This window comes from Micromesistius poutassou (assembly GCF_964030765.1).
Source record: "Micromesistius poutassou genome assembly, chromosome: 4".
Lineage (NCBI taxonomy): Eukaryota > Metazoa > Chordata > Actinopteri > Gadiformes > Gadidae > Micromesistius > Micromesistius poutassou.
The window spans coordinates 2,479,937-2,504,349 of record NC_140274.1 but is presented as its reverse complement, the minus strand read 5'-3'; the positions used below and the strand labels follow the sequence as shown (position 1 = coordinate 2,504,349).

At 48.4% G+C, this 24,413-nt stretch overlaps 1 protein-coding gene across 1 annotated transcript; it reads right to left on the bottom strand.

Annotated features, from left to right (window-relative positions):
• Positions 1 to 323: 323 nt before the first annotated feature.
• On the bottom strand, positions 324 to 23,447 carry LOC311342238 (clathrin heavy chain 1-like). Its single transcript, XM_084467066.1, has 31 exons — positions 23,123 to 23,447; positions 21,686 to 21,893; positions 18,845 to 19,113; positions 18,230 to 18,391; positions 17,824 to 17,937; positions 16,989 to 17,162; positions 15,349 to 15,546; positions 14,371 to 14,571; positions 13,655 to 13,807; positions 13,376 to 13,498; positions 13,122 to 13,259; positions 12,610 to 12,774; positions 12,011 to 12,191; positions 11,431 to 11,594; positions 11,133 to 11,258; positions 10,660 to 10,802; positions 10,234 to 10,468; positions 9,666 to 9,788; positions 9,273 to 9,418; positions 8,809 to 8,992; positions 8,243 to 8,435; positions 7,484 to 7,641; positions 7,025 to 7,189; positions 6,753 to 6,860; positions 6,088 to 6,255; positions 5,579 to 5,728; positions 4,851 to 4,982; positions 3,428 to 3,538; positions 3,106 to 3,276; positions 1,575 to 1,796; positions 324 to 449 (listed from the first exon to the last, which is right to left on the bottom strand). Exons 1-31 carry the CDS (start codon positions 23,162 to 23,164, stop codon positions 366 to 368), a joined length of 4,911 nt encoding a protein of 1,636 aa, XP_084323192.1. The 5' UTR covers positions 23,165 to 23,447; the 3' UTR covers positions 324 to 365.
• Between the last annotated feature and the right edge of the window lie 966 nt (positions 23,448 to 24,413).

Here is a 24,413-nt window from a genome sequence, read left to right as displayed (position 1 = left end):
CTTTCTCATCACTCTGCGTTCACACACAGTTGGCTCTTTAGTCAGGGTAACGGTTCAGCGTCTCACCCCATTCCCCGTGACAACACAAGACCATCACTGACACCAGCAGACCCTTTGCATTCCCTGAGGGTGGGGAGGCGGAGAGGAGAGTGGACCACTGAGGTGTGGCTAGCTACAGTTCTAGCTAAAGCACTAGCTACTACTACTAGCTAGTGCTAGTGAAGGTGTATGAGTGTAGACCAAGAAGCAGCAAGAGTGATATCGGGGGGGGGGGGGGGGGGGGGGGGGGGGTCGGGGGGGGCAGGGAAAAGGAGGAGGAGGACACAGTCACATGCAGTTTAATGCTAATCATCACTCCTCCAGAACTACAGACTACCGGGAGAGGGAGGGGCCAAAAAATAATGACTGGAAATGGATTCGACTTTCACCTTTTCCTTAATCGCATCAACCTGAAAGGGAAGTTCAGAGAGGCAACTTAAGGAGGAAAAATAAAAACAAAAAGAGCCTCCCGCAGTGGAGAGACAGAGAGAAGAGCAAGCAAACAGAGGAATCATTGCTTACCAAAAAAAATGATAACAAAGATAGATGCATACAGCACTACTTTTTATACAAATGCATACTTTGGCTTGGTAAAATTCTGACGGCTCATAGTGATGTATGGAAATATGTATTTGGAATTAAAGACATTATTATAAATGCCTAACAGTGGTCGCACAACCCTCAACTGTTTATAAGAAAGTCTGATCTAGTTCAATTTCAGCATATGGCTTTAACTACTTTTACAACTTCAACTATTGTATTGTACGACTACTATGGGGCCGTATCCACCTAGAGGCCGTGTTGGGTCAGTCTTGTTTCTAAACACTATCTGGTTGAGCTGTTTGCGGCCGCATTCAGCTCAACCAGATAGTGTTTAGAAACAAGACGGCTGCCGAGTGGAGGAGGCTCACTGAGTCATTAAGACATCAGAATAAATATCAATCTGTTTAATCCATCACCTCAAAGCGTGATTATGGGAGTGCTTCACTCTGCTGAGTAAAAAGAGAAATGTGGCGTGGTGACAAACATACCCACACAAACCTCCTCGGGCACACATTTGTATGGAAAAGTAGCAGCGAATAAAAGGTCAAAAAGGGACAAAATAAAAAGTAGATAAGGCCAATAATGCCACGCATCATTGAGATAGAGGATGAAAGCATATTTAAAAAAGGAAATGGGCTTTGCTCTCAAAACGTCCCCCATGTGAAGCTATACTCTGAGGACCTCAGATAACGTTGGGATGAAGGGTCCACCGAATGGCTATATTATTCACTATTTTATGTAGAGTTTGAGGTAAAACCTAATAAAATAGTAATGTATAGATATATTTGCAATGGCAAATATTTATAAATAACCGTCTTTTTCAGTACCAGCAAGTTCTGGGAGCTTCTGGCTATGAAATATACTTCTGCAAATTTAGTTTTTTTTCTATAGAGAAACTGCTGATGTTACCTCATCAATTATGCATTGTTTTGTCTCACTCAGAACACTGCGTCTAAAGCCCCGTGGCCCCGGGGCCCCGGGGGGCCGCCCACCTTGCTGAGGTACTCCCTCATGACCTGGATGAAGTAGGGCATGGAGAAGTCCATGAGGTTGTGGCGCCAGGCCGTCTCCAGCACCACGTCGGGCCGCAGCAGGTCGTAGCAGGTGAAGAGGCAGGCGGCAAAGCACTCCTTCTTGTCCTCCTCCAGGAACCAGGCCAGCAGCTCCTCCGCCAGCTCCGTGTCCTTGGACTCGGACGCGTACTGCATGGCGTCCTGGGGAGGGAGGGGAGGGGTTAATAGTACCAGGAGGACGCGTACTGCATGGCGTCCTGGGGAGGGAGGGGAGGGGTTAATAGAACCAGGAGGACGCGTACTGCATGGCGTCCTGGGGAGGGAGGGGAGGGGTTAATAGAACCAGGAGGACGCGTACTGCATGGCGTCCTGGGGAGGGAGGGGAGGGGTTAATAGAACCAGGAGGACGCGTACTGCATGGCGTCCTGGGGAGGGGAGGGATCGGGGTTAATAGTACCAGGAGGGGGAAAAAGCACTCCAAACATATTGTTACGCAACTTTTTATACGATTGATGTAGAAAAAAAAGATACATCCAAAAAAAAGAAGAAACTATTTGAACAGCCTCGATCGATTTATTTTTCACTCCAAACTCGGGAGGCTACCAGTAGTCATGACCTCTCAGAAAACACACTAATCCTCTATGACCAACACTTACAGGGGTCAACTGGGTAACACACCAACAGTCTGCTAATCATTTACTGATGGTGTTCATGTTAACACCTATGTAACGCTATATAATAATGCTGAACACTGAATGAACTAATGTTAATGAACTGTTCACTAACGTGTTACCTTCTACTGTAACAGGGTTTAGAGCATGTTATTAACATGTTACTATAACAGGGTTTAGGGGTCACCTTGTAGAGCATGTTATTAACATGTTACTGTAACAGGGTTTAGGGGTCACCTTGTAGAGCATGTTATTAACATGTTACTGTAACAGGGTGTAGTGGGTCACCTTGTAGAGCATGTTATTAACATGTTACTGTAACAGGGTGTAGGGGTCACATTGTAGAGCATGTTATTAACATGTTACTGTAACAGGGTGTAGGGGGTCACCTTGTAGAGCATGTTAACATGTTACTGTAACAGGGTTTAGGGGTCACCTTGTAGAGCATGTTATTAACATGTTACTGTAACAGGGTGTAGGGGGTCACCTTGTAGAGCATGTTATTAACATGTTACTGTAACAGGGTGTAGGGGGACACCTTGTAGAGCATGTTATTAACATGTTACTGTAACAGGGTGTAGGGGTCACCTTGTAGAGCATGTTATTAACATGTTACTGTAACAGGGTGTAGGGGTCACCTTGTAGAGCATGTTATTAACATGTTACTGTAACAAGGTTTAGGGGTCACCTTGTAGAGCATGTTATTAACATGTTACTGTAACAGGGTGTAGGGGGTCACCTTGTAGAGCATGTTATTAACATGTTACTGTAACGGGGTGTAGGGGTCACATTGTAGAGCATGTTATTAACATGTTACTGTAACAGGGTGTAGGGGTCACCTTGTAGAGCTTGTCCTTCTTGCACAGCTCCACGCTCTGCTTCCAGCGGTTGTTGCCCTTGAAGAGGTACGCCGCGATCCTCCTGAACTCGATCAGCTCGTGCTTCTCCAGCCCCTGGGCCAGCGAGATGTTGTCAAAGTTGTCGTAGGCGTCGATGGACGCGCGCAGGGCCTGGACGGGAAGCACAGCGCGCGGCGGGATTAGAACGGAGGAAGGAGAACCAGGCCGAGGCCTCTCTGAACACTGCATCACTACTGTCCGCAGCAGCACAATAATCATGTTTATCGGGTTTCTCGTTATGACCGTTAATGATATGCCATACTGCATAGTCTTCCTCTGTGATGAAGAGGTTGTTCAGCGCCTCGTTCACAGACTTGTTGTTGTGATTCTGGACCGACCGCAGGTATGGTTTCACCAAGGGCAGCTGCTTGACCTGGAGGGACAAGTAGATAGCCAACATTAATGATTTACACTTATTATAAGTTAGGATAGGAGCAGGCTTCACTCAGTGTGTATTAGAGTGCTGGCCTGATTAGTCAGATCAAGGTGTGTTTCGGTGTGTGTGCCTTCTTCAGTGTGCATACACACTTATTTATTACATACATTTATTATACCAATATATATAACATAAAGGAACTATGTAAGAATCTGAAATTCCTTCTCATTTCTGGCCGGTAAGTGAACTGCAGCCTGCTGGAGCTTGTGTCACTGAGCTTGTGTAATCAGAGCCCTGGAGTGTGAGCTCCGTGGGATGAGACAATAACAATCACCAGAGGTGGGACAAGTCATTGTTTTGCAAGTCACAACTAAGTCTCAAGTCTTTGCCGTCAAGTCCCGAGTCAAGACCGAAAGGTCTCAAGTCAAGTCCCAAGTCCTACAGTTTGAGTTTCGAGTCCTTTCGAGTCATTTTAACAACAGAGTAATAATATTTGCACAGATCATGTATGCTTTTAAGATCTGTATTTATTTAACAAATCATTTTGTGCAAGAACATTTTTCAAACACATTTGAAAAAAACAAATGCAAATGTAACTAGAAAGCATTTCGTCCTAACGAAATTCCGGGAGTGTGCTTGCTAAAATGTAAATGTCAACGCTAAAGTCACCGCTAATGTCACCACTAATGTCACCACTAATGTCACCGCTAACGTCCACGCTAACGTCACTGCTAACGTCAGGGTTAACGCCAGTGCAAACGCCAGTGCTAATGTCAGTGCTAACATCACAGCTAACATCAGGACTAACGCCAGCGCTAACGTCAACACTAGTGTCACAGCTAACTTCAGCGCTAGTGTCACCACTGCCTGAACGTCATAAAAAGTAGTCCAATTTGGTAGTCCAAAAAGTAGTCCAAGTCCAAACCGCCCAATCCGCCAACACTGCCTGCACGTCCTCCGCGCTCTAACCTCAGCGTGAATCAATGAGACCAACTGAAAACAAAGCCCATATGGAACTTAAACTGTGATTATGAATATAGTATAAAGGTAATCAAAATTATTATTTTTTGATTATTGAAGATACAAGTGTGTTGATTTGTAAAATGGTTTGAACGAAGGATAACATTGAAAATTGACCAAGTTACGATGTATGAAATAGTTGAAGTGTTGAAAAAAAGAAGCTGAAAAAGCGTAATAGTTTAAAAAGTTGAAAGAGTTGAAAAAACGCAGAGAGATGGCCATCATGTCGTTAAAGAGCTGGACGTTTTGAGAACAGTACACATGTTAGGAGGTGGTGCTGCGGCGGTACCTTGCTGAAGTAGTTGACTGCGCGCGTGTGGTCCAGCCGGGGGGACAGGACGATGAGCAGGTCGTTGAGGCACAGGGGCTTGAACTCCAGGTAGAACTGAGTGGCCTTGTAGTACAGCTCAACGTTGGCCACCTGCCAAAGACAGGACACTTTTTAGACACCGGGATTAAAGCAACAACAACATCAAGTACACCCAACATAAAAAACAACAACAATGGGATTCTTGCACGTGAAACCATCACTCAGTCAACCCGTTTCTGTGACCGCCTTGGGCCGGAGAAAGTCCTCTGGACGGTAACCCAGTCGCCCCCCACGGCCACGTGTGAGGGGGGCTGACCGAGCCACCCGGAGGCGGTCGTGTGAGGGGGGCTGACCGAGCCACCCGGAGGCGGTCGTGTGAGGGGGGCTGACGGAGCCACCCGGAGGCGGTCGTGTGAGGGGGGCTGACGGAGCCACCCGGAGGCGGCCGTGTGAGGGGGGCTGACGGAGCCACCCGGAGGCGGTCGTGTGAGGGGGGCTGACGGAGCCACCCGGAGGCGGTCGTGTGAGGGGGGCTGACGGAGCCACCTGGAGGCGGTCGTGTGAGGGGGGCTGACGGAGCCACCCGGAGGCGGTCGTGTGAGGGGGGCTGACGGAGCCACCCGGAGGCGGTCGTGTGAGGGGGGCTGACGGAGCCACCTGGAGGCGGTCGTGTGAGGGGGACAGATGGGGGGTCGGCGTTGGCGTACCTTTGTGACGATGTCTTTGAACTGGCCCTCCTTCCAGGCGTCGGAGGGGTGGCTCATCATGGTGATGATGGCGTTGTCGTACTCCTCGTACTTGTCGTACAGGAACACAAGCTCCGCCCACAGGTGGGCCTGCTCCGCCGCCCGCAGCACCTGAGCAGGGAGACCAGCGAGAGGTCACGGGGAGGTCAGGGAGAGGTCACGGGGAGGTCAGGGAGAGGTCACGGGGAGGTCAGGGAGAGGTCACATGGAGGTCAGGGAGAGGTCACGGGGAGGTCACACGGAGGTCAGGGAGAGGTCACCGTTCTGCATGTCCGGCGGGGCTTCCCTTTAGAGCCTATAGTACTTGGTAGAAGTAAGATAAGGGGTATTTATCTCGGACGAGTAATGTAAAAAAAAATGCTAAAATGAAATGTAAACATATTGATGTACCCGTCACATCAGTAGAAACGACATCATGACAGCAGACGGCCTGCAGCTTTAGCGGCGGTGTGGTTTAGGGCCATGCTCACCTTGGGGATGTTGACGCGGGACCAGAAGAGCTCCAGGTGCTCCCTCATCTTCTGGGGCTTGAACTTGGAGTAGAGGATGGCCAGCTCGGTGAACATGCCCATGTGGGCGCGCTCCAGGCCCAGCGCCGCCTCCAGCATGGTGATCAGCTCCTCGAAGTAGCCGCGGTCCTGGGGAGAGGAGACGCACCACAGGCAGAGGGTGTCACAGGCCTGCACATCGCCATCCTCCCCTAGCGTATGCTCTTTACACGCATGTTGTTACACACACACACACACACACACACACACACACACACACACACACACACACACACACACACACACACACACACACACACACACACACACACACACACACACACACACACACACTTAACCCAATCAACAACCGGCCAATCAATGTCCCTTTGAATGCATGTGCCTCACACCAATCACCAAGTGATTAGTAGCAGTTTACTCGTGGCTACAAATACTGCCCGTCCAGTCCAGGACCATTAAGCTGTCGTCCTATACTGAATATGGGACCTTTAAGAGACCTTTAAGAGTCCCCAACCGCATACAGAGACCAAACAACACTAGTTAGGGTCTACTGTGGACCTCTGGGAACACGAGGATGAAGACTGACAGAGTCATGTGTTCCTGTGTCTCTGGAACAACGCGGGTACCTGGTAGTAGTTGATGAGCTCCTCCAGCTCGTCAGCGTGCACCACGATGTGGAGACCGCACATCTGGGCCAGCCGGAACTCCTTCCCATCCACACAGGCGAAGCACACCTATGGAGCGGGGAGAGAGAGAGAGAGAGAGACAGAGAATATATGACATGACTTAATCTATGACTTGTATGTCTTATGGATCCATTCATTACCAACTTGAAATACAATTCAACCATGTTAGCATTGTTAGCCAGCCAGCGCTAACGTCAACACTAGCGGCCTACCTCCTTCCAGGTGCGGGTGCTGTTGGCCTTGCGCGCCCCGTCCACGGCGGCCTGGAACTCCCCGAGGTGCACCAGCGTGGAGGCCAGCCGGCCGAAGTTGGACACGTTGTTGTACAGCAGCTTGGCCGCGTCGTACATCTTGTCGTCGTAGCAACGGTCGCCCACCTGAGGAGAGGATGGAGAACACGGGTCAGGACTAGGGGGCGTGTGTTCCTCAGGGGGGTGATGATTCAGTAGAGTGCAATACAATGTAATCCTACCAAGACAACCATTGTTAAAAATGACCTGAAATACACAACTACACTCAACCATGAAGTCACTATTATTATTTGAACTCAGTATTGTTAAACAAAACATTTCAATAGAAAGTTTATTGGACAACTATTATTGGACGCCCAATAATGTGTGAGTGAGTGAGTGAGTGAGTGAGTGAGTGAGTGAGGGAGGCCTGCGACGGACCTGCTGGATGTGGGCGTTGTTGGGGCCATTGATGAACTCCTCCAGCTCGGCCAGGCGGTTGGTCTTGGCGAGGGCGAAGATGAGCTCCGTCTCCACGTAGGACTCTCTGGCCTTCTTACGAGCCATCTGGAGGAACTTCACCAGGTCCTCCCAGTTACCTGAAGAGGGAGCTCACCATCAGCACCGACACAAGGGCTCACCCAGCATAGAAATGACATAACTACACGATAACTAACACAATACCGATATAGCTAAGAAATCGTTTCAAGTAAACCGAGACACGGATGAACAAATCTTCATTCAGAAGAGATTCTGAAAATTCCCTCTTCTTACATGAATTCTCCTTCATAGAATGCATCATGTCATACAAGTTGTTCTGCACACTACACACTTGTATGGTCAGACTCCACAACCAGCCCTGCTCTCACTGACACACACACACACACACACACACACACACACACACACACACACACACACACACACACACACACACACACACACACACACACACACACACACACACACACTGTTGTACATAGTCTGTTATTTGTATTATTTGCATATCTTTTTTATTGTATGTTATTGTATTTTGCCTACTGTCGTCTTTATTTAACATCGTCTTTGCTCTTTGCTGCTGTAACACTGCAAAGTTCCCCACTGTGGGACTAATAAAGGATTATCTCATCTCATCTCGTCGTTTCCCCGCCTCTGGATCCACCTGACAGTGACAGACCCCGAGCCCGCGGCTCCTCTCACCGCTCTGCGCCGCCGCCTGGCCGACCTCCATGTAGGCGGAGGGGTCGTCGGCCTTGATGTAGGAGTCGATGGCCTCCTTCACCAGCCCCTTCTGCAGCTGCGCCTTGGCCAGCTGGCTCCACACTGGAGGCTCGTTGCAGCGCTCTGCAAACTCGTAGGCCCGGTCCAGGTTCCCAATGTGCTCGATCAAGACCTAGTGGGGGGGAGGGGGGGGAGGTCAGGCGAGAGCGAGGTGAAGAATATATTTTGATATGACAATACGACAGCTGCGTATTGGGGGGGGGGGGCTAAGTGTATACATGCTGGTGGTATGCTGATGTTAATAATCATGTCACCATCATGTCATGTACGTAAATTCCATCACTAACTGGAGCTCTTCCCCTTACAGAATCAGTTCATCTTGATTTGCTTATTATTATTTCTCAAACTATTTAATTAACACTCACTCCAAGCTCGATTCTTCAAAGCCAACTGAAAAAGAGCTTTTTCCCCCTCGCTTGTATGAGAGTTACGACGTTTAAAGCCTGCCCCCTGACACCAGCGCACGCTGTCCCGTTGCGGCCCACCTGCACGGCCGAGGTGTTGACGTCAAACTTCCTGAAGATGGCGAAGGCCTCCTCGAAGAGCTCGTTGCTGATGGCGATGTTGGCGATGTCGGGGGCGTCGTAGTTGTCCAGGCGGTTGATGTACTCCATGACGCGCGTGCGGTCCGCCTTGATGGCCGTCAGGATCAGCAGGTTCTGGAGGTTCCTGGTGGAGCCACAGGAAGCGGGGAGATGAAACTTAAAATAAAGGTAGGGCTGCGAAAACACCAATACATCTCCATAGCAACAGAATAAGTACAGTTATAATGTATAAGCATGTAATGTATAACGCGTGTTTAGATCTGCGGTAACATTGTGCGTCCCCTCGCACAAGCGAGGAACATGCTCAACCCGTGAGGCGAGAGAGCAGAGGGTTCTGTCCAGGACAAAGACAGAGGACCCATGGTGCCTACGGCGCTCGTGGAGACAGAAAGAGCTCTCCCTACCGGTGCTCGCTGAACACCGAGTTGTCCAGGACGATCTTCTCCAGCAGCTCGATGAGCTCGTTGGGCAGGTCGGCCGTCATGAAGGCCTTGACCGTGACCGACACCTCCTCCGGGTCCTGGGTCTCTGAGAGGGCGGTCTGCACCACCTAGAGAGAGAGAGAGACGAGAGAGAAAGAGAGAGGATTAGGTGCAGCAAGGTCTGGATCGGATTGGACTTTAAAAAGGGGCATGTAAATATGTGTGATGGACCAAATGCAGTTCATGTCGATGTTTTGTTGCTGCTGTACAGTTATGCAATTTATAGATGGCAAGCGTACGTAACAGCTTACAAATATACACAGTGTGGTTAAAAAACATCATCTATGATGTATCCAGATAAAAGGTGGGGCGTACCTGGTCGATCAGCGGTCTCCGGTAAGGGTTGGTCTCCAGCAGCACGCTGGCCCACAGCTCGGGGTCTTTGCGACGCACCAGGTAGCGAGACAGACTCTTGAACAGAGAGTTCTCGTTGCAGACCTGGGGACAAAGTAAAGCGCACATGCGCGACACACACACACACACACACACACACACACACACACACACACACACACACACACACACACACACACACACACACACACACACACACACACACACACACACACACACACACACGTTATTCTACAGTCTAGACCAACACTACTGGGATTGGCTGTCCCAAGCCCTCAAAAAAAGGGGCAGCATTTATGACCCAATTATAAATGCTGTGGCCAGTATCAATTCAAGGACCATGAATCACTTGGAGTCGCCACATTAATATCACCATGAGGGGGAAAGAAAGTTAACTCTTCTCACAGATAAAACGTCAACCGTGTTCACGCAAACAACGTACTTCCACCATGTTTGGCGCCAGGGTAAGGGAATAATGAAGTGTTTAATGCATCCACTCATAACAAACACGTCATCTTGTCCTCCTTACGTGGATGAGCTCCTGGTCGCACTGGCCCCTCTCGTAGGCCACGCACGCCAGGTGAGGGTCCCTCTTCTCGCAGTACTTGCCCACCACCCGGCTGTCGTAGAAGGGGTTCTCCCGCAGGAAGCGCTCGGGGTTGTTGTTGCTGTCGATGTAGATCTTGGCCAGGGCGTTGTGGGTGGCCGGCTCCTCGCAGCCCTCGTGGATGCGGGCCTCCAGCCAGGGCAGCAGCAGCTTCAGTCTGACACACACACACACACACACACACACACACACACACACACACACACACACACACACACACACACACACACACACACACACACACACACACACACACACACACACACACACGTTTGCCAGGTAAATAGGGTTTGATACACTCCTAAAAAAAAAAAGACCCAGATACACGAGCTCCACCCTCGGTCTCACCGGTTCCTCTTCTCCACCTCGGCCACCAGCTCGTCGGTGGAGAACTGTCCCCGCACCACCATGATCAGGTTCTTGATGACGTCCTCGGCACAGTCCACGTCCAGCAGCCCCCCGATGACCACGGGCAGCCGGCTGGGGTTCACCTGGAGGCCGGAACCAACGCATCAACTCACGGTCAAACAGCACAGCGGCAAGTCTTCACTATGAAACCGTTTAGCAAAGGCTTATCAACAGTCAGCTCAGATGGACTGTTTGGTAACACTTTAAGGGTACGTGATTAAACCATTAATGAACCAACAAACTCGTGCTGGGAGTTGAAGCCCCTCACCACCACCATAAAAAGCATATCTCGTCACATACACATTGTGAACAAGGGAGGACCTGGGAACATGTCATTATCTGATATAATGCCTGCTTTGCCATCAGTAGTGCCACGGCATTGAGCATAGGAGTTTGTATTTTATTTCTAGTACCTTCTGCACGTAGATCTCGATGTACTTCTGCAGGCTGTTGCGGTAGAGGTACAGCACCAGGTCGTGGACGAAGTCGAAGCGGTCGCACACGATGATCAGAGGCAGCTGGTCCGTCAGCTTGGCCTCCTGGAGGGACACCACGGGGAGGAGATTCAGAAATAAGTCCAAACACAAATCACAGCTGGTGACCAGATCCCCATCCACATTCACAACAGCAACGCTATCAAAGAGACGGCGGATGACAATGAAAAGGTTTTTAACATTTCAAACAGAGCTCCACTCGGCAGCGGTCCCCAACCTTGAGGAAGTTCTTGACGCGCTCGGGGTCGTAGCAGTTGCTCTCGCGGCAGATGCGCTCCACCTCTTTGATCTGGCCCGTCTTGCAGGCCGCCTGGATGTACTTGAAGTGGACCTCGGGGTCCTGGCTGAAGTTCACGATGGAGCCCAGGAAATAGAACAGGCCTGTGGGGCGAGGAAAGGCGTTTAAAACAGTGATTAACCCCACTCTAAAGGGCTGATTATGGTCCCACGTTCACGCAACACAAGGGCGTTACGGACCCGTTACGTCCTTGCGGACCCTCCTTGCGTCCACCGCAAGGGCCCGACGTGCGCCTCCCAAAAATTGTAACCTTCCATTGAGGCGACGCAGCCGCAAGGCCTGTGATTGGTCCGCTCACTAAAACCCGACGCAGAACCATAAAGGTTCACGACTGCGTCGGAGCATCTGCGTGGTCATTGCGTTGCGTGAACGTGGAACCATAATCAGCCCTTTAGGTTTACGTGTGAGTGGTAGCGCTAAAACAGATGGACAGCGACTCGGGACAAATGGACGATGATGGAAGTTTAAGAGGACGAGGATGCTTGGCTTGTAGGCCTACCCTCGAAGCTCTTGAAGGACTCAAAGAGCTCGGTGAGGGACTGCGTGGAGAGCTGCTCGTGGTACTTGGAGGCCACCTGGACGCAGATCTGCAGGTTCTGCCGGATGTTGGCCGACAGCATGGCCCGCAGGCACTCCAGGGAGTCCTCCACCGACAGGGAGCCGAAGAAGTTCACCAGCCACTGGGGGGAGCCAGAGAGACAGAGGGGCATTAGGAGAGGTCATTATGAGCCACAGTAGGTTGGGAATTAATGTTTTGGAAACACCTTTCAGTAAAGGGTATATTAATTAGCTGTTATTTAACATTAATGCAGTAACCCCCAATGGAATCTATACCAGGGAATCTATACTTCAATGGAACTACTAACTATACTACTAATACTAGTGTCACGTAGTTGTTTTAATGAGTGAGCACCAATTCAAAAACCCATTCCTAAAACAAATGTCATTTGTTTTAAGGATGTGCCAGACTTTTGAGAGCTCACATGTTCTCTCAGTCAGACGCCTTTGCTCTCGGTACAAACACGTTCCACACTAATGACACAACGTCGACTGATGCGTCTGGCTCTCCGGGGTGGAGCACCGCCCCGGGGCCCCTACCTCGGGGTTCAGCAGGTGCGTGTGCACCACGGCCCGCTTGATGTCGTACAGGTCCGTGTAGTGCTCCAGCGCCCTCTGCAGGAGGCCCGCCTTCTCGCACAGCTGGGCCACGTGGGCGCGGTCGTAGTGGGTGAACATCTGGTTGCCCAGAATGGCGTCGGCAACCTGTCCAAGGACATGGGCAGTGAGTACATACACAGATCGGAACAACCAGTGGTACCAGACCGGTCCCTTCGTTGAATGGACCCACAGGACACACACACCCTCTGCTTGGAGTGAATATCGATGGGCAAACCGTTGATTAGTTCATTCAGAGCCACCGTGGGCACCCATAGCATTTTAAAGACAACTATTCAAGGCAACAGACGTTCGTCCGGAGCAGCTAGTGAGTCGGTCGACACTAAGCCTGGTAACCACCGAGAATCAACCCAGCAACCCTCTCAACCAGCTGTCTGCCGCCGCCCCGGACCCACTGCCGTGTTTCCCGGTGGTGAGGCGGAGTCTGAAGCTACCTGCGGGGCGTGCACCAGGTTCATCTCCAGCAGGCGCGTCTGCAGCGGGCCCTCGGTGGGCCGGTTGTTCTTCAGGGCGTCCAGCAGGAAGGAGGTGCACTGCTGGATCAGGTTGTACTCCATGAACACGTCCACGATCTGGGGACACACGGACGGCGACCAGCCACGTCAGCGCCAGGAGGGATTGGAGGGAGCTTGTGAAACCATGACGACTTCAAAAAGGGGTGATGCACGGCGAAGCCCCGCCCCCTGACCTGTGTGATGTCAGCCAATGGCTCCTCGTCCTGGACCAGCATCTGGGAGAACTGCAGGCCCTGCTCCGGACTGATGCGCATTACGTTCCTGAGCAGGAAGATCCAGTCCGGGGTGTACCCCACCTACACACACAGACGGACACCGTCAAAATGGATGTGTTCTGTGTTCAGTATTATTCGTTCTTATTCTGAATCAGTGGTTTACATGTTATCATTTTATTTTGCCGGTCTCAAAGACGGGAGTAGCCAGAGCAGTCGTAGGAACAGATGGACACCAACCTTCTTGGCGTAGAGGACTATCTTCTGGAACTGGCCCGTCTCTGCAAAACACTGGATGACCTTGTTTGGGACGTTGGCCCTCAGGTAGACGCTGAGGGCCAGCGTGGGGTCCACAGACTTCACCAGGTCCCCCAGTTCCTCCGAGCACTCCAGCTGCGCGCGCACACACACACACACACACTTTTAGGAAAACATTTCATACTTTTGCTAGAAAGAAATGCTTCCAAATGTAACCAGTTTGTACTTCAAGTACTAGTACTACTAATAAGTACTAGTACTATTATTATTATTAGTAATCTAAGACCTTCCATGTCACCCTCTTTGGTGATAATCATGGCGATGAGCGGTTATTACTGACTGACTTGGATCACTTCCCAGAGATCCAAGTCAGTCAGTAATGCACGTCTGTTTACTGACTAATGCTAGCATTGATGCAAACGGGATAAAGCAGCACGCCGCTTCACACCCAGGTGAGTTGAAGAGCGATCTGCTGCCCTAGCTCCACCTCACCTCTCAGGAGGGACGACCTCTGCTGGCTGACGTAAACACACGTCCCTCACTGAGCTCAGCTTGTGACTATTCCTGTGAGTTTTGCCACCCGGTTCGTAACATTCATCATACTACAAACGAGTGACCGACGTGTTTCCTCATTGGCCGACGGTGACCGTGAACCGTCAGTCAAATCCAACCTCTCTAAGTGAGGGGTGGTCGCCCACCTTGTCCTCCTTGAGCCACTTCTCCAGCAGCTGCTTGCGGCCCTGCTGCAGCACCGGTCTGCACAGCTCCAGGGACTCAAACTTGTTGAGCTGGCCCTGGTCCAGCAGGATGCCAAAGTACTGCAGCAGGGGGGACGTCTGGCCCGGCTGGGCGGGCACGCTCTGGAAGCGCCGGATGGTGTCCGGAGTACGGAGGATGCCCTGCGCACGCACACGCACACACACACACACACACACACACACACACACACACACACACACACACACACACACACAGCGTGAAATGGAGAAGAAACCGTGACGTTGACAGTTGAATGGAAAAGGTTCTTGTACACCAGAAAAATTGCATAAAATGAACTTTGACCATTGTCCCAACATGCTGCGCTGTGCAGTGTGACAATTTCTGTAAAGAATCATTGAAATTCCTGCAAAGAATGTAATGCATATTAGTATCCCTTAAAGCTAGGGTAGGCAATTAATAAAATGTAATATATAATTATATTTATACTGAAATTCTCTTCAGCAATTCTCATCCCAACAGCAATCAGTAAATCAAAGGCTCTTAGAAAAATATATATCCAGTATCTGTGGCTGTGGCAGGCCTGTAATAAGCCCATCCAATCATTTCATGCCCTAATGAACTGATTGGATGGTTTGCGTTTCTGTCTACCTTCCTAGCCGGCTACTTGGGTGCACTCTGCCCGTGCTCTCACAACCAGAGTCCTCCACAAGGCTAGGCAGACCTACTGCTTAAGCTAGCCAGCTAACCACGTGTTGTTGGGGGCGGGGCTTTGGAGGGAATAGGATTTTCCTCGGTTGACTACTATCAAAATCTAGCTCCCCCTGGCTGGTGTTCCACATTGCCTACCCTGGCTTTTCCCTCCCTAGCTCAGACAGCTGAAGACGGAGGTGTCTGAGCCCTGCATTAGCAGGAGCTCTAGGGCGGCGGCGGCGGCGGCGGCCTAGCGCTGGCCGTACCTTGGGTGCGTTGGCCGCCACCTTGGCCGCCTCGGAGTAGTTCCCCGCCGCAAACAGGGTGTTGAACTTGCGGGCGAACAGCTCCTCGGCGCCGGCCAGGTTGTTGCGCACGGCCATGCGCAGCGCCAGGTCGGGGTTCTGCAGCACGTTGGTGATGTACGGGATGATGTTCTCCTCCTCCACGCACACCGACAGCACCTGCAGCACCACCACACACAGGCAGGGGGGGCCCACGGGTCACTCTCCCTGGGGCCGCGAGAAGGGCCGCAGGGCCCATACGTTCAGAGATGTATGTGCGGTTTGGCCAAGGAGATGTGTAAATAAAGCTTTTTGGAACATTTGAACAAAGATTTGATTTGATTTTAAGATTACAACTGACAAAATTAAATACCGATATCTGAACAACTTTGAATGGTTAACACAGAAATTTGAACTTTGCATTAAAAACCACTACCCAACCACATTCTCAGAAGTGACCTGGCCACGTCCCTAAAGTGTGTGTGTGTGTGTGTGTAATTCTAGATTGTTTTAGATAAGACCAGCAGCAGGGGTCCAAGAGCAGTAAGTAGGAGATTAGCAGGCCTAGCCTGTCGGACATGCTCTGCTTATGTGCCAGTCCCGTGCTGCTCCACACCGCTGGTGGGGCCAACCCAGCTGACATTCACATGGACCCCCTGGGCTTAGAGGCGACTCACACAACAGGAGATGGTGACTCAAGGTGTCAGCAGTAGTATTCAGAACACACACACACACACACACACACACACACACACACACACACACACACACACACACACACACACACACACACACACACACACACACACACACACACACACACACACACACACTCTTCTGGGACTATAACTCGAGGGTGTTATTCATTATCAACATCTCTATGAAACCTTTCTAAGAAATCGACAAGTAGGGGTGTAAATATTAATCGATTTGTATCGATGTGTAATCGATTATACAGTTGACGATTCAATGCATCAATTAATCCGCAAGAGTAGTGATTTAAAAAAAACATTTATATTTATTTATATAATATAATATTTTTATTATTTATAGTGAATAGGCTAATTGTCATACTAGACCTGCACAGTAAGCACTAAAGTGTGTACAGAATACTGTTTCTGTATTCTCAATAAAAGGTCAATGATAATTTTTTTTGTTGATTTATTTGATAGACATTATGTTAATAGATATAATGTAAAAAATATTGAGTATCGAATCGAATCGTGGGGAATTCTGAAGTATCGAAAATAATTGAATCGTTGGCTTAAGAAATCGATATTGTATCGAATCGTCACGAAGGCTCCGATTTACACCCCTATACACAAGAGAGAAATAATTACAGGGAGGTCATAAACATTACATAAAATAACTATAATAATAATAATCACTTGGCAGTTGCACAGACTGTTTCACACACAATGACATTCATTCATAGAAACCGACAGCGTAATGAAGGTTCTGCTCTGTTGAAAGCGCTTTGATTGTACATCAGTGGTGACGGTCAGTGTGCCACTGACCGCTGCAAACCAGCAATCACACAGGAATACAGGCAGCGAGCAGAGAGGGCTGGGAGGAGAGGGCAGCTGAGGAGGACACGCCGAACGCAAGACACAGCACAGTACCTGTCCTTTCCTGTTGACCCCAATGATGCCCGCGGTGGGCTCGTGGGGGGCGGTCACGAAGATGGTCTCCCCGCTGATGCGGTTCATGTAGATGCAGGTGCCGGTCTCCAGGTCGTACAGGTGGATGTAGCCGTACTTGGTGATGAGGAACACCACGTCCTGCTTGGAGCTGATCTGTGGATGTGGATGTGAAATCTTATTGTTAAAATAAAGACACTGATTTACTTCCGACTGTTTACTATTTAGGATTTTATTTCGCTGTATGGATGCTTAATGCACAATGAGAATGTATTAGTTTTACCCTGCCACATACTTTCACACCATTACTCCTTAGAAAATCTGGATGTATATTGTTTTTTATTATCTCTCCTGAAGGCAGGTGCTAACTGCAGAATTACAGTCAGGCCCGGTTGGTGCTGAGAAAAGCACCATTAAAGTTGATGTCACTGTTCAAAGTCCTATTTTGCAGAACGTATGAAGTAGATTAGATTGGATATTATTGTCCTCATAAGAGATACATTTCAAGCCCTCCGCCATAACAACACTAACATCACAGATCACCAACAAGCACTCCCCCGACCCTTCCTCTACCAAGCATGCTTACTAGCCTGGGGGCATCAATCAGTTCAGATGACCTTGAAGCGCTCATTAAAGGCCACTGAGCAGAGCTCATGTACCTGCATGGTACATGGTACATCAATCAGTTCAGATGACCTTGAAGCGCTCATTAAAGGCCACTGAACAGAGCTCATGTACCTGCATGGTACATGGTACATCAATCAGTTCAGATGACCTTGAAGCGCTCATTAAAGGCCACTGAACAGAGCTCGTGTACCTGCATGGCGACGGGGAAGTCGTTCTGGGCCTCCGGTGGGAAGAACACGTCCACGGCTTTCTTTGGGAACGGCTGGTTGCCCGTCGGCGGGGTGCCCACCTCGATGATGTGCAGCTAGGAGGAGCAAGCATGTGTTGTTCCCACAATCAATACACGCATCCACGATATTCTACCAGATTAAATCACGATAGCATGGTGTGGACATGGTTAATATATTAATATCTAATCAATATTGGACTACCCCTGAAGTGATCTGTTGAGCCCCTCCCAGGGGAGATCATTTGATGATTGGTGGATATTGGACCGGGGTGACTGTTACATATTTAGCAGCCAGACAAAATGCCTGCGGGCCACTCCCCCCCCCCCCCCCCCGCTGAGCGGGAGGCTGGGTGTGGATGAGTCATACCTTTCCTCCGGCCTGTCCCCGCACGGCGAAGCAGAACAGAGTGGACTCCTCTGTGTTGCTCTCCATCTTGAACTGGGCGAAGCCGGCGGCGTGGCCCTCGATGGGCTGGGACACCTTCCTGTCCACCGAGTACAGCTGCATGGCCCCCACCACGCGGTTTTGCTGGAGCAACGGAGAGAGGGAAAGGAATTGGAATCCAGGGCCCTTCGGTTTTTAAATTGCAGTACGAAACCTCTCATCCAGAGATTGTTTGACGATATGCTGGTTTCCACAATGATTATTAAGTGTCTGCATCCGGTTTACATTTTAACTACATAGAAATGCCCAAATCCTAATTTAGCCGTTTTCTCTTTGGTGGTTCATCCAAAAAACCTTAATTGACACTACAAATTATTTTTAAGAACCAATATAATAATATCTAAACTAATGCACAGCCAAGCTGGACCAGCTGATAGACTGAACAGGATGAACTGAAGAAATATAGCAGGTCACAAGCATTTTGGATGATGCCTTTAAGCAAATACCTTTTCAAACCATTCCGCATTTTCAGTTCGGAGGGATTTAACTAAATGAGACCCATGCCCTGATTTAATAAACACCACGAGGGATTCCTACCTGTGCCGAAATACCGATAAGCAGAAGCCATTTCTGTTTGGCATCGGTGCGGTAGTTAATGATCTGACATCCGGCCAGGCTGGAGTGACGGTCAAAGACTTTGATTGGCTGGGAGTCTCCCTCCATGCTCCAATGATAGACGGCGTTGTCTGTGACCAGGGCGACCGTGTTGAGGGAGATCCACTTCCAGAATGTCACGTCGTCCGTCATGGTGTGGGCCTTCATCTTGCTCTTCATCTCAATGTTAAAGATCTGTAGAGTCTTCGCAGCTGAAAACAACATACAGGATGGGTTAAGGCATGCAGGTCAAGATGATGCTTTTTATAAAAAATAAAAAAAGCAATACAATACGTAGTGCAAAATACTCTGACTACTACACACACACAACTACCAAAATCGGGCCAAAAATACAAATAAATAAAATTTAAAAACCACACCAGGCTTCGGGAATAAATTAATAGAAAATATAAAAAAACTTCACACTCATGGGAAAAGTGTTAGCCGGGGCTAGACGGAAGAACCACCAAAAAGAGCACACAACAAGCTAGTACCAGTGGCAATGCAAAGAAGGAAGTACGGACAAACCAAATAGGTGAGGATCTGCATTCAGGTAAGAGCTGGTACAGCAAAATAATTACAGGTGAAACAATCGTCACCATCCACATACAAACCACGTGCAGAGCAATGAGCACCATCACTTGCACCCCACTGAGATTGGTGGAAATAGTCTGTTCATCATAATTTGATGCAAGCCTTTTTACATGCGCTCTAGTGGTGAAATAAGAGGGAAACTGCTGCTTAGGCACCAACAATTGATGCTCCTTTAACAATATCCAGACACATGAAATGGTTCAAAGATGCTCAAAAGGTGTTTTTTTGGCAGGGCACCTCATGCATGCTTGCTATGGTATGGACAGTGTTTAAGTGTATATTTGACTACAAATTGTGGTAAGAAAGAGGAGGCAACAGCAAAATGCTGTTCTGCCTTGGAGAAAAATGTCACAGATTGGACACAACCATCAGAAATGACCGACATCTGAACTCAAGTGTACTGCCATAAGAACAGGACGGTCTGTATAAATGTGCTGAAAAACGTGTCAAGACCTAGACCTATTGTGTTATTCAGATTTGTATAACTGAAATATTTCTATGCCATAAAACATGTATACTTTGACAATGACACTGTTACCTTCACTGACCATGTAATGTGGCTCATGTTACTCAGGAAACAGATATTTAAATACTTTGGCAAGTAAACAAGAGAACAAACTAAAAAAGTGTACTAAAGTCTGTACATATCAGTTCCCATTAAAAATTTATTTCCTAGTATTTTCGACAAAGTCAAACAAACATCTATTAGCAGCACCTGAAACAAGATCAGTAGGAGACAATATCTTTCAGCTAAATATACCGCCTTAGTCCATAGTCCAACTCCTAACAAAATATGTTCACCCTCATAACAGGGATGCAGGACTTTCGGTTGGTTCTGAATACAGATTAGCAAAGGAAGACCACAAAGCACGCAGCACAGACATGATGTTGGGAGGGTTGTCAGGCACAGGGGGAGGGGGTCCAATACTGCCTTGAGAAATGAATGGATACGTAATACTCCAGACATTATCCTCTTGGTTCTGCCCTGTCCAAATAAGTCCCTTTCTCAAAAAATGATTGATTCAAGTCATTATGATTTCAAATAATATTGTCACACTTCAAATACAAAATATACAGATAGTAGGTATTGAGGTATGGTAATCAATTAGTTCCTCCACAATGCTTATCCAATCATATAAAGAACCCATGCCAAGGGTTTGTAACACAATGCACTCAAACACTGTCAAGCAATGTAAGGTCACGGAATTAGACCAAAATATAGGCCATTATGTGTGAACGGATTTCCCCTGGCTACAAGACCTTAGCAATGTTTGCTTTTACAAGGGCAGTTTGAACTGCACAACCAAGTTATCAAATATTAAATTAATGGTTACAATATATTCAATGCTGTATTGTGATTATGCCATTATCTGCGACAAACCCTTTCCAAAATACTGAGCAATATGCCATTACAGCACGTGTTTACCCTGGCAACTTTGTAGTAACCTGCGGTCAGCTGGGATGTGGTTTACTGCCATCCCAACAACATGAATCATGACTGTCACCAATTTACGTGAAACAAATCCAAATAAAAAGTATATTATTACTAGGCAAGCTGATGGGGTTGGTTAAGTCAAACACAATTACTGAGGCTAATTCTGAGACCTGTTGTGAAGATCAATTGACACAGAGTTTCCCTGCTTGGCTGCACTACTATCGTGCCGGAAGTCGTACTCAAGACCAACATCAATACTACGCAGACATTTCAACACGGCGTACACAGAATAACACTTTGACAACTCATGATAGGTAAAATTCAACTCACCGTCTGCAAACATAAGAAAGCGGTAAGAAATGAAAAAAGAGCAAAAACAAGCAAAATAGACAACGCATTCATGATTGCATGACATTTTTAGTAGCATTGCTACATTCTCTCATGTTCTATACAAGTAACATCAATGCCATGTAGATACTTTACAAACAAATAGAGTAATGCTGGCTGTTTAAATGATTTACTAAATGTTGATTGATGATTTGGCCTGCATATGAACACCAAAATGAGAAGCGAACACACAACTAGATAGACCAATCAACAAACATAGTTTACACAAATGGCCTGATACATTAGGAACAGGGAACGACAAAGTTCACAAATGAACACCCTATTATTTTTGTTAAGCTGTGTAGATTCACTCATTCACTCATAGATGTGTAGTTCACTCATGCCGTGAACTGGTGCGAAGTGCTTACCTTTGAGGGCGATCACTTTACTGGCCGGATTCATGATCGCACTGTCTGCAGAGATGGGTCTGCGGATGGGAGTGTTGGGGTCGGCCATGTCAATAATAACCACTTGGGCCTGTTCGCCCACCTTCTCTCTGATGCAAATGAACTTATCCGACTCCATGGTCAGAGTGCTGAACCCGATGTTGGCTGGGTTGATCCCAAGGTTCTGCAGCTGAGAGAGGCACAGAAGGTGAGCACAAGTTATTCGAGTTTCATGGAACTATATATTGATTTTCAACCAAACTGCATTTTGACTTTTTAAAAAGGTAGGCTAGACTAAAGAAGATATTATACAAGTTAAGTATAGTCCCAAAACTCCAAACCAATGGTTGGTAAACATCCTTTAAATATTTTATATCCTTTAGATATAAAAAAAAACAAAAGGGGATTGAAAAACCAAAAGGGATTGGAAATGCATCACATGATACAAACGTACTACTGCCCTTATATACCTTATGGTATGTCCATCTCTTACGTCAGAAATAGGGGGCGTGCGAGCGTACTAAACTAAGCTGAACGAGCACCTTTTCTTTTTATACACAAAAAAGCAGTCCAGGATTGACACTTTGCACGAATGAGTAAATGGTATAAATACGCTACATTTAAACCAACGGGTCTTGGCATTAGTATGCATGGTCAATCAACATGGAGCTGTCCCTGTGTGTGCAGACAATCTGCATCATCAGACGTGACGGTCTGCAGGATTAACGTGAACCCTGCGCGGCGCGGGGGCGGCGCTGCGCGTCGTGATGCTATTGTGTAACGTGATACATAAACACAACCATCACACCAACACAACCTCTAGTAAAGCCACAACAATCAACCGTACTAAGGGATGAGAATGATCCCTCGGGGAAGTCACTCACGAACGGGTGCGAGCTAACATGCCCACAACACGTACCGTCGTCTCCAGCAGAGCTCGGACCCGTCCCGTTACCACACGCACTGAAGGTCAAGGCGCCTAGCAAGGTGATGTTACAGAGGATGACCTCGTTAGGGTACAACCCCGGGTACCGCCGGACCTCATTAGGGTACAACCCCGGGTACCGCCGGACCTCGGGCATCACCGTGTAGCCCGAGGCGCTACCGTTAGCGACTAGGCGCCCCCCCGGGGGAGGAGAGGTCATCCGCCGCGGAGGAGGGGGTTGATATTCGGCGCTAGGGCTAGGGGCTAGGGTTATCAACATCGGGCATCACCGTGTAGCCCGGGGCGCTACCGTTAGCGGCTAGGCGCCCAGGGGGAGGGGAGGTCATCCACCGCGGAGGAGGCTGTTGATGTTCGGCGCTAGCCGCGACTAGCTGCGAGCTGTCAGACCGCCACACAGAGCCGGAGCGGGGGGAGAACACATCCTCTCGATCAGTGGATAAACCAAAACAAGAAGCCCCCCTTGTAGTTCCTACCTGCAGGTGCTCCTGGAAGCGGATAGGCAGTATTTGAGCCATGTTGCTGGAGTTTGGTCCCTCAGTGGTGCTGATGTTGTAGCTCTACAGCTAGCTGGCAGTGGGAGTAGCTTAGCTAGCTACGACCTCTCCTTATCTCTGTAGGTCGGAGCCAGGGAGGAGATAACGAAGCCGGATCAGGGCGGCAAAACGGAGTGTTTTTGAACGTTTGAAAAACAAATTCCGTTGTCAGAAATGTCAAATAAGTCCCCCGGTCCGTGCGTTATATCCACCGCATCGGAGAGGAGCAGCGGCTACGGCGGCACAAGCTTTACTCCGAAAACCGCAATGGCGGCGGAAGCGGCGCAGAAGCTCTCCAGTCCGGAAGCCTCTGGGGACAGACTGGGAGGACGAGCTGGGGCTGCTCCACCGCCTCAGAACCCGATGGTTCATTCAGCAAGGTGCTGCTCTACCAACTTAGAACCCACTGGTTAATTCATAATGCTTATCATTATTATTATTTTATTTTTATTTTTTACAGAGCTATTGGGTCAGTCTCCCGCAAATCTTCCCGCACCTGACAGCGCCTTTTTAGTTATTTAGGATACATAATTTGCCTACTGAATGTAGGCTAGTTCCTCACTCTCCCCTTCTATTAGTGAACCCTTCGGGCTATTAATACCAATTAGAATGGCTGCCTAAACACTTGTCATACGTCAGACTTTTGACAATAACCACGGATTGGGGTTGTATTATAGAGAACAATTAACCTATTGAATTAATGGGCTAAATATATACATCACTAGGTTAATTGGCCATCAATGTAAGTCTGTATACAATACAACATGGGTTGGGAACTATTAGCCTTTGTGCAGTTCATTAGGCGTGCAATACAATTAGACTAATAATGTAGTGGAGGTATAGGCTGGCTATTGCTCGGAACAAAGGAGTGTTGGTGCAGGTTGTAATAACATGCCCACATAAAATGCAATTGATTACAATGAATACAACTCATTATTTTTGAACAAATAATGCAAGCTTTAATTGTATTATTTGGTCACAGGTCTTCCATACCATCGACTGGAGAAAAACCCTCTCCATTGGCCTGTTGAGGTGCAGAAGTCCTGGCAGGATCCCATGCAGTTCCTGATGATCATTTTGTCTATTCGACTAGAAATACATTTTTCAAATTGAAAGAAAGACTCAACAATAATGCATTTCAAGAAGCAGCTGTATTTGACTATAAAGGCATTTCTAATCCAGTGTCTCTAAGCTGTTGTCTTTATATTTCAAGTGTAAAAAGTCTATACTC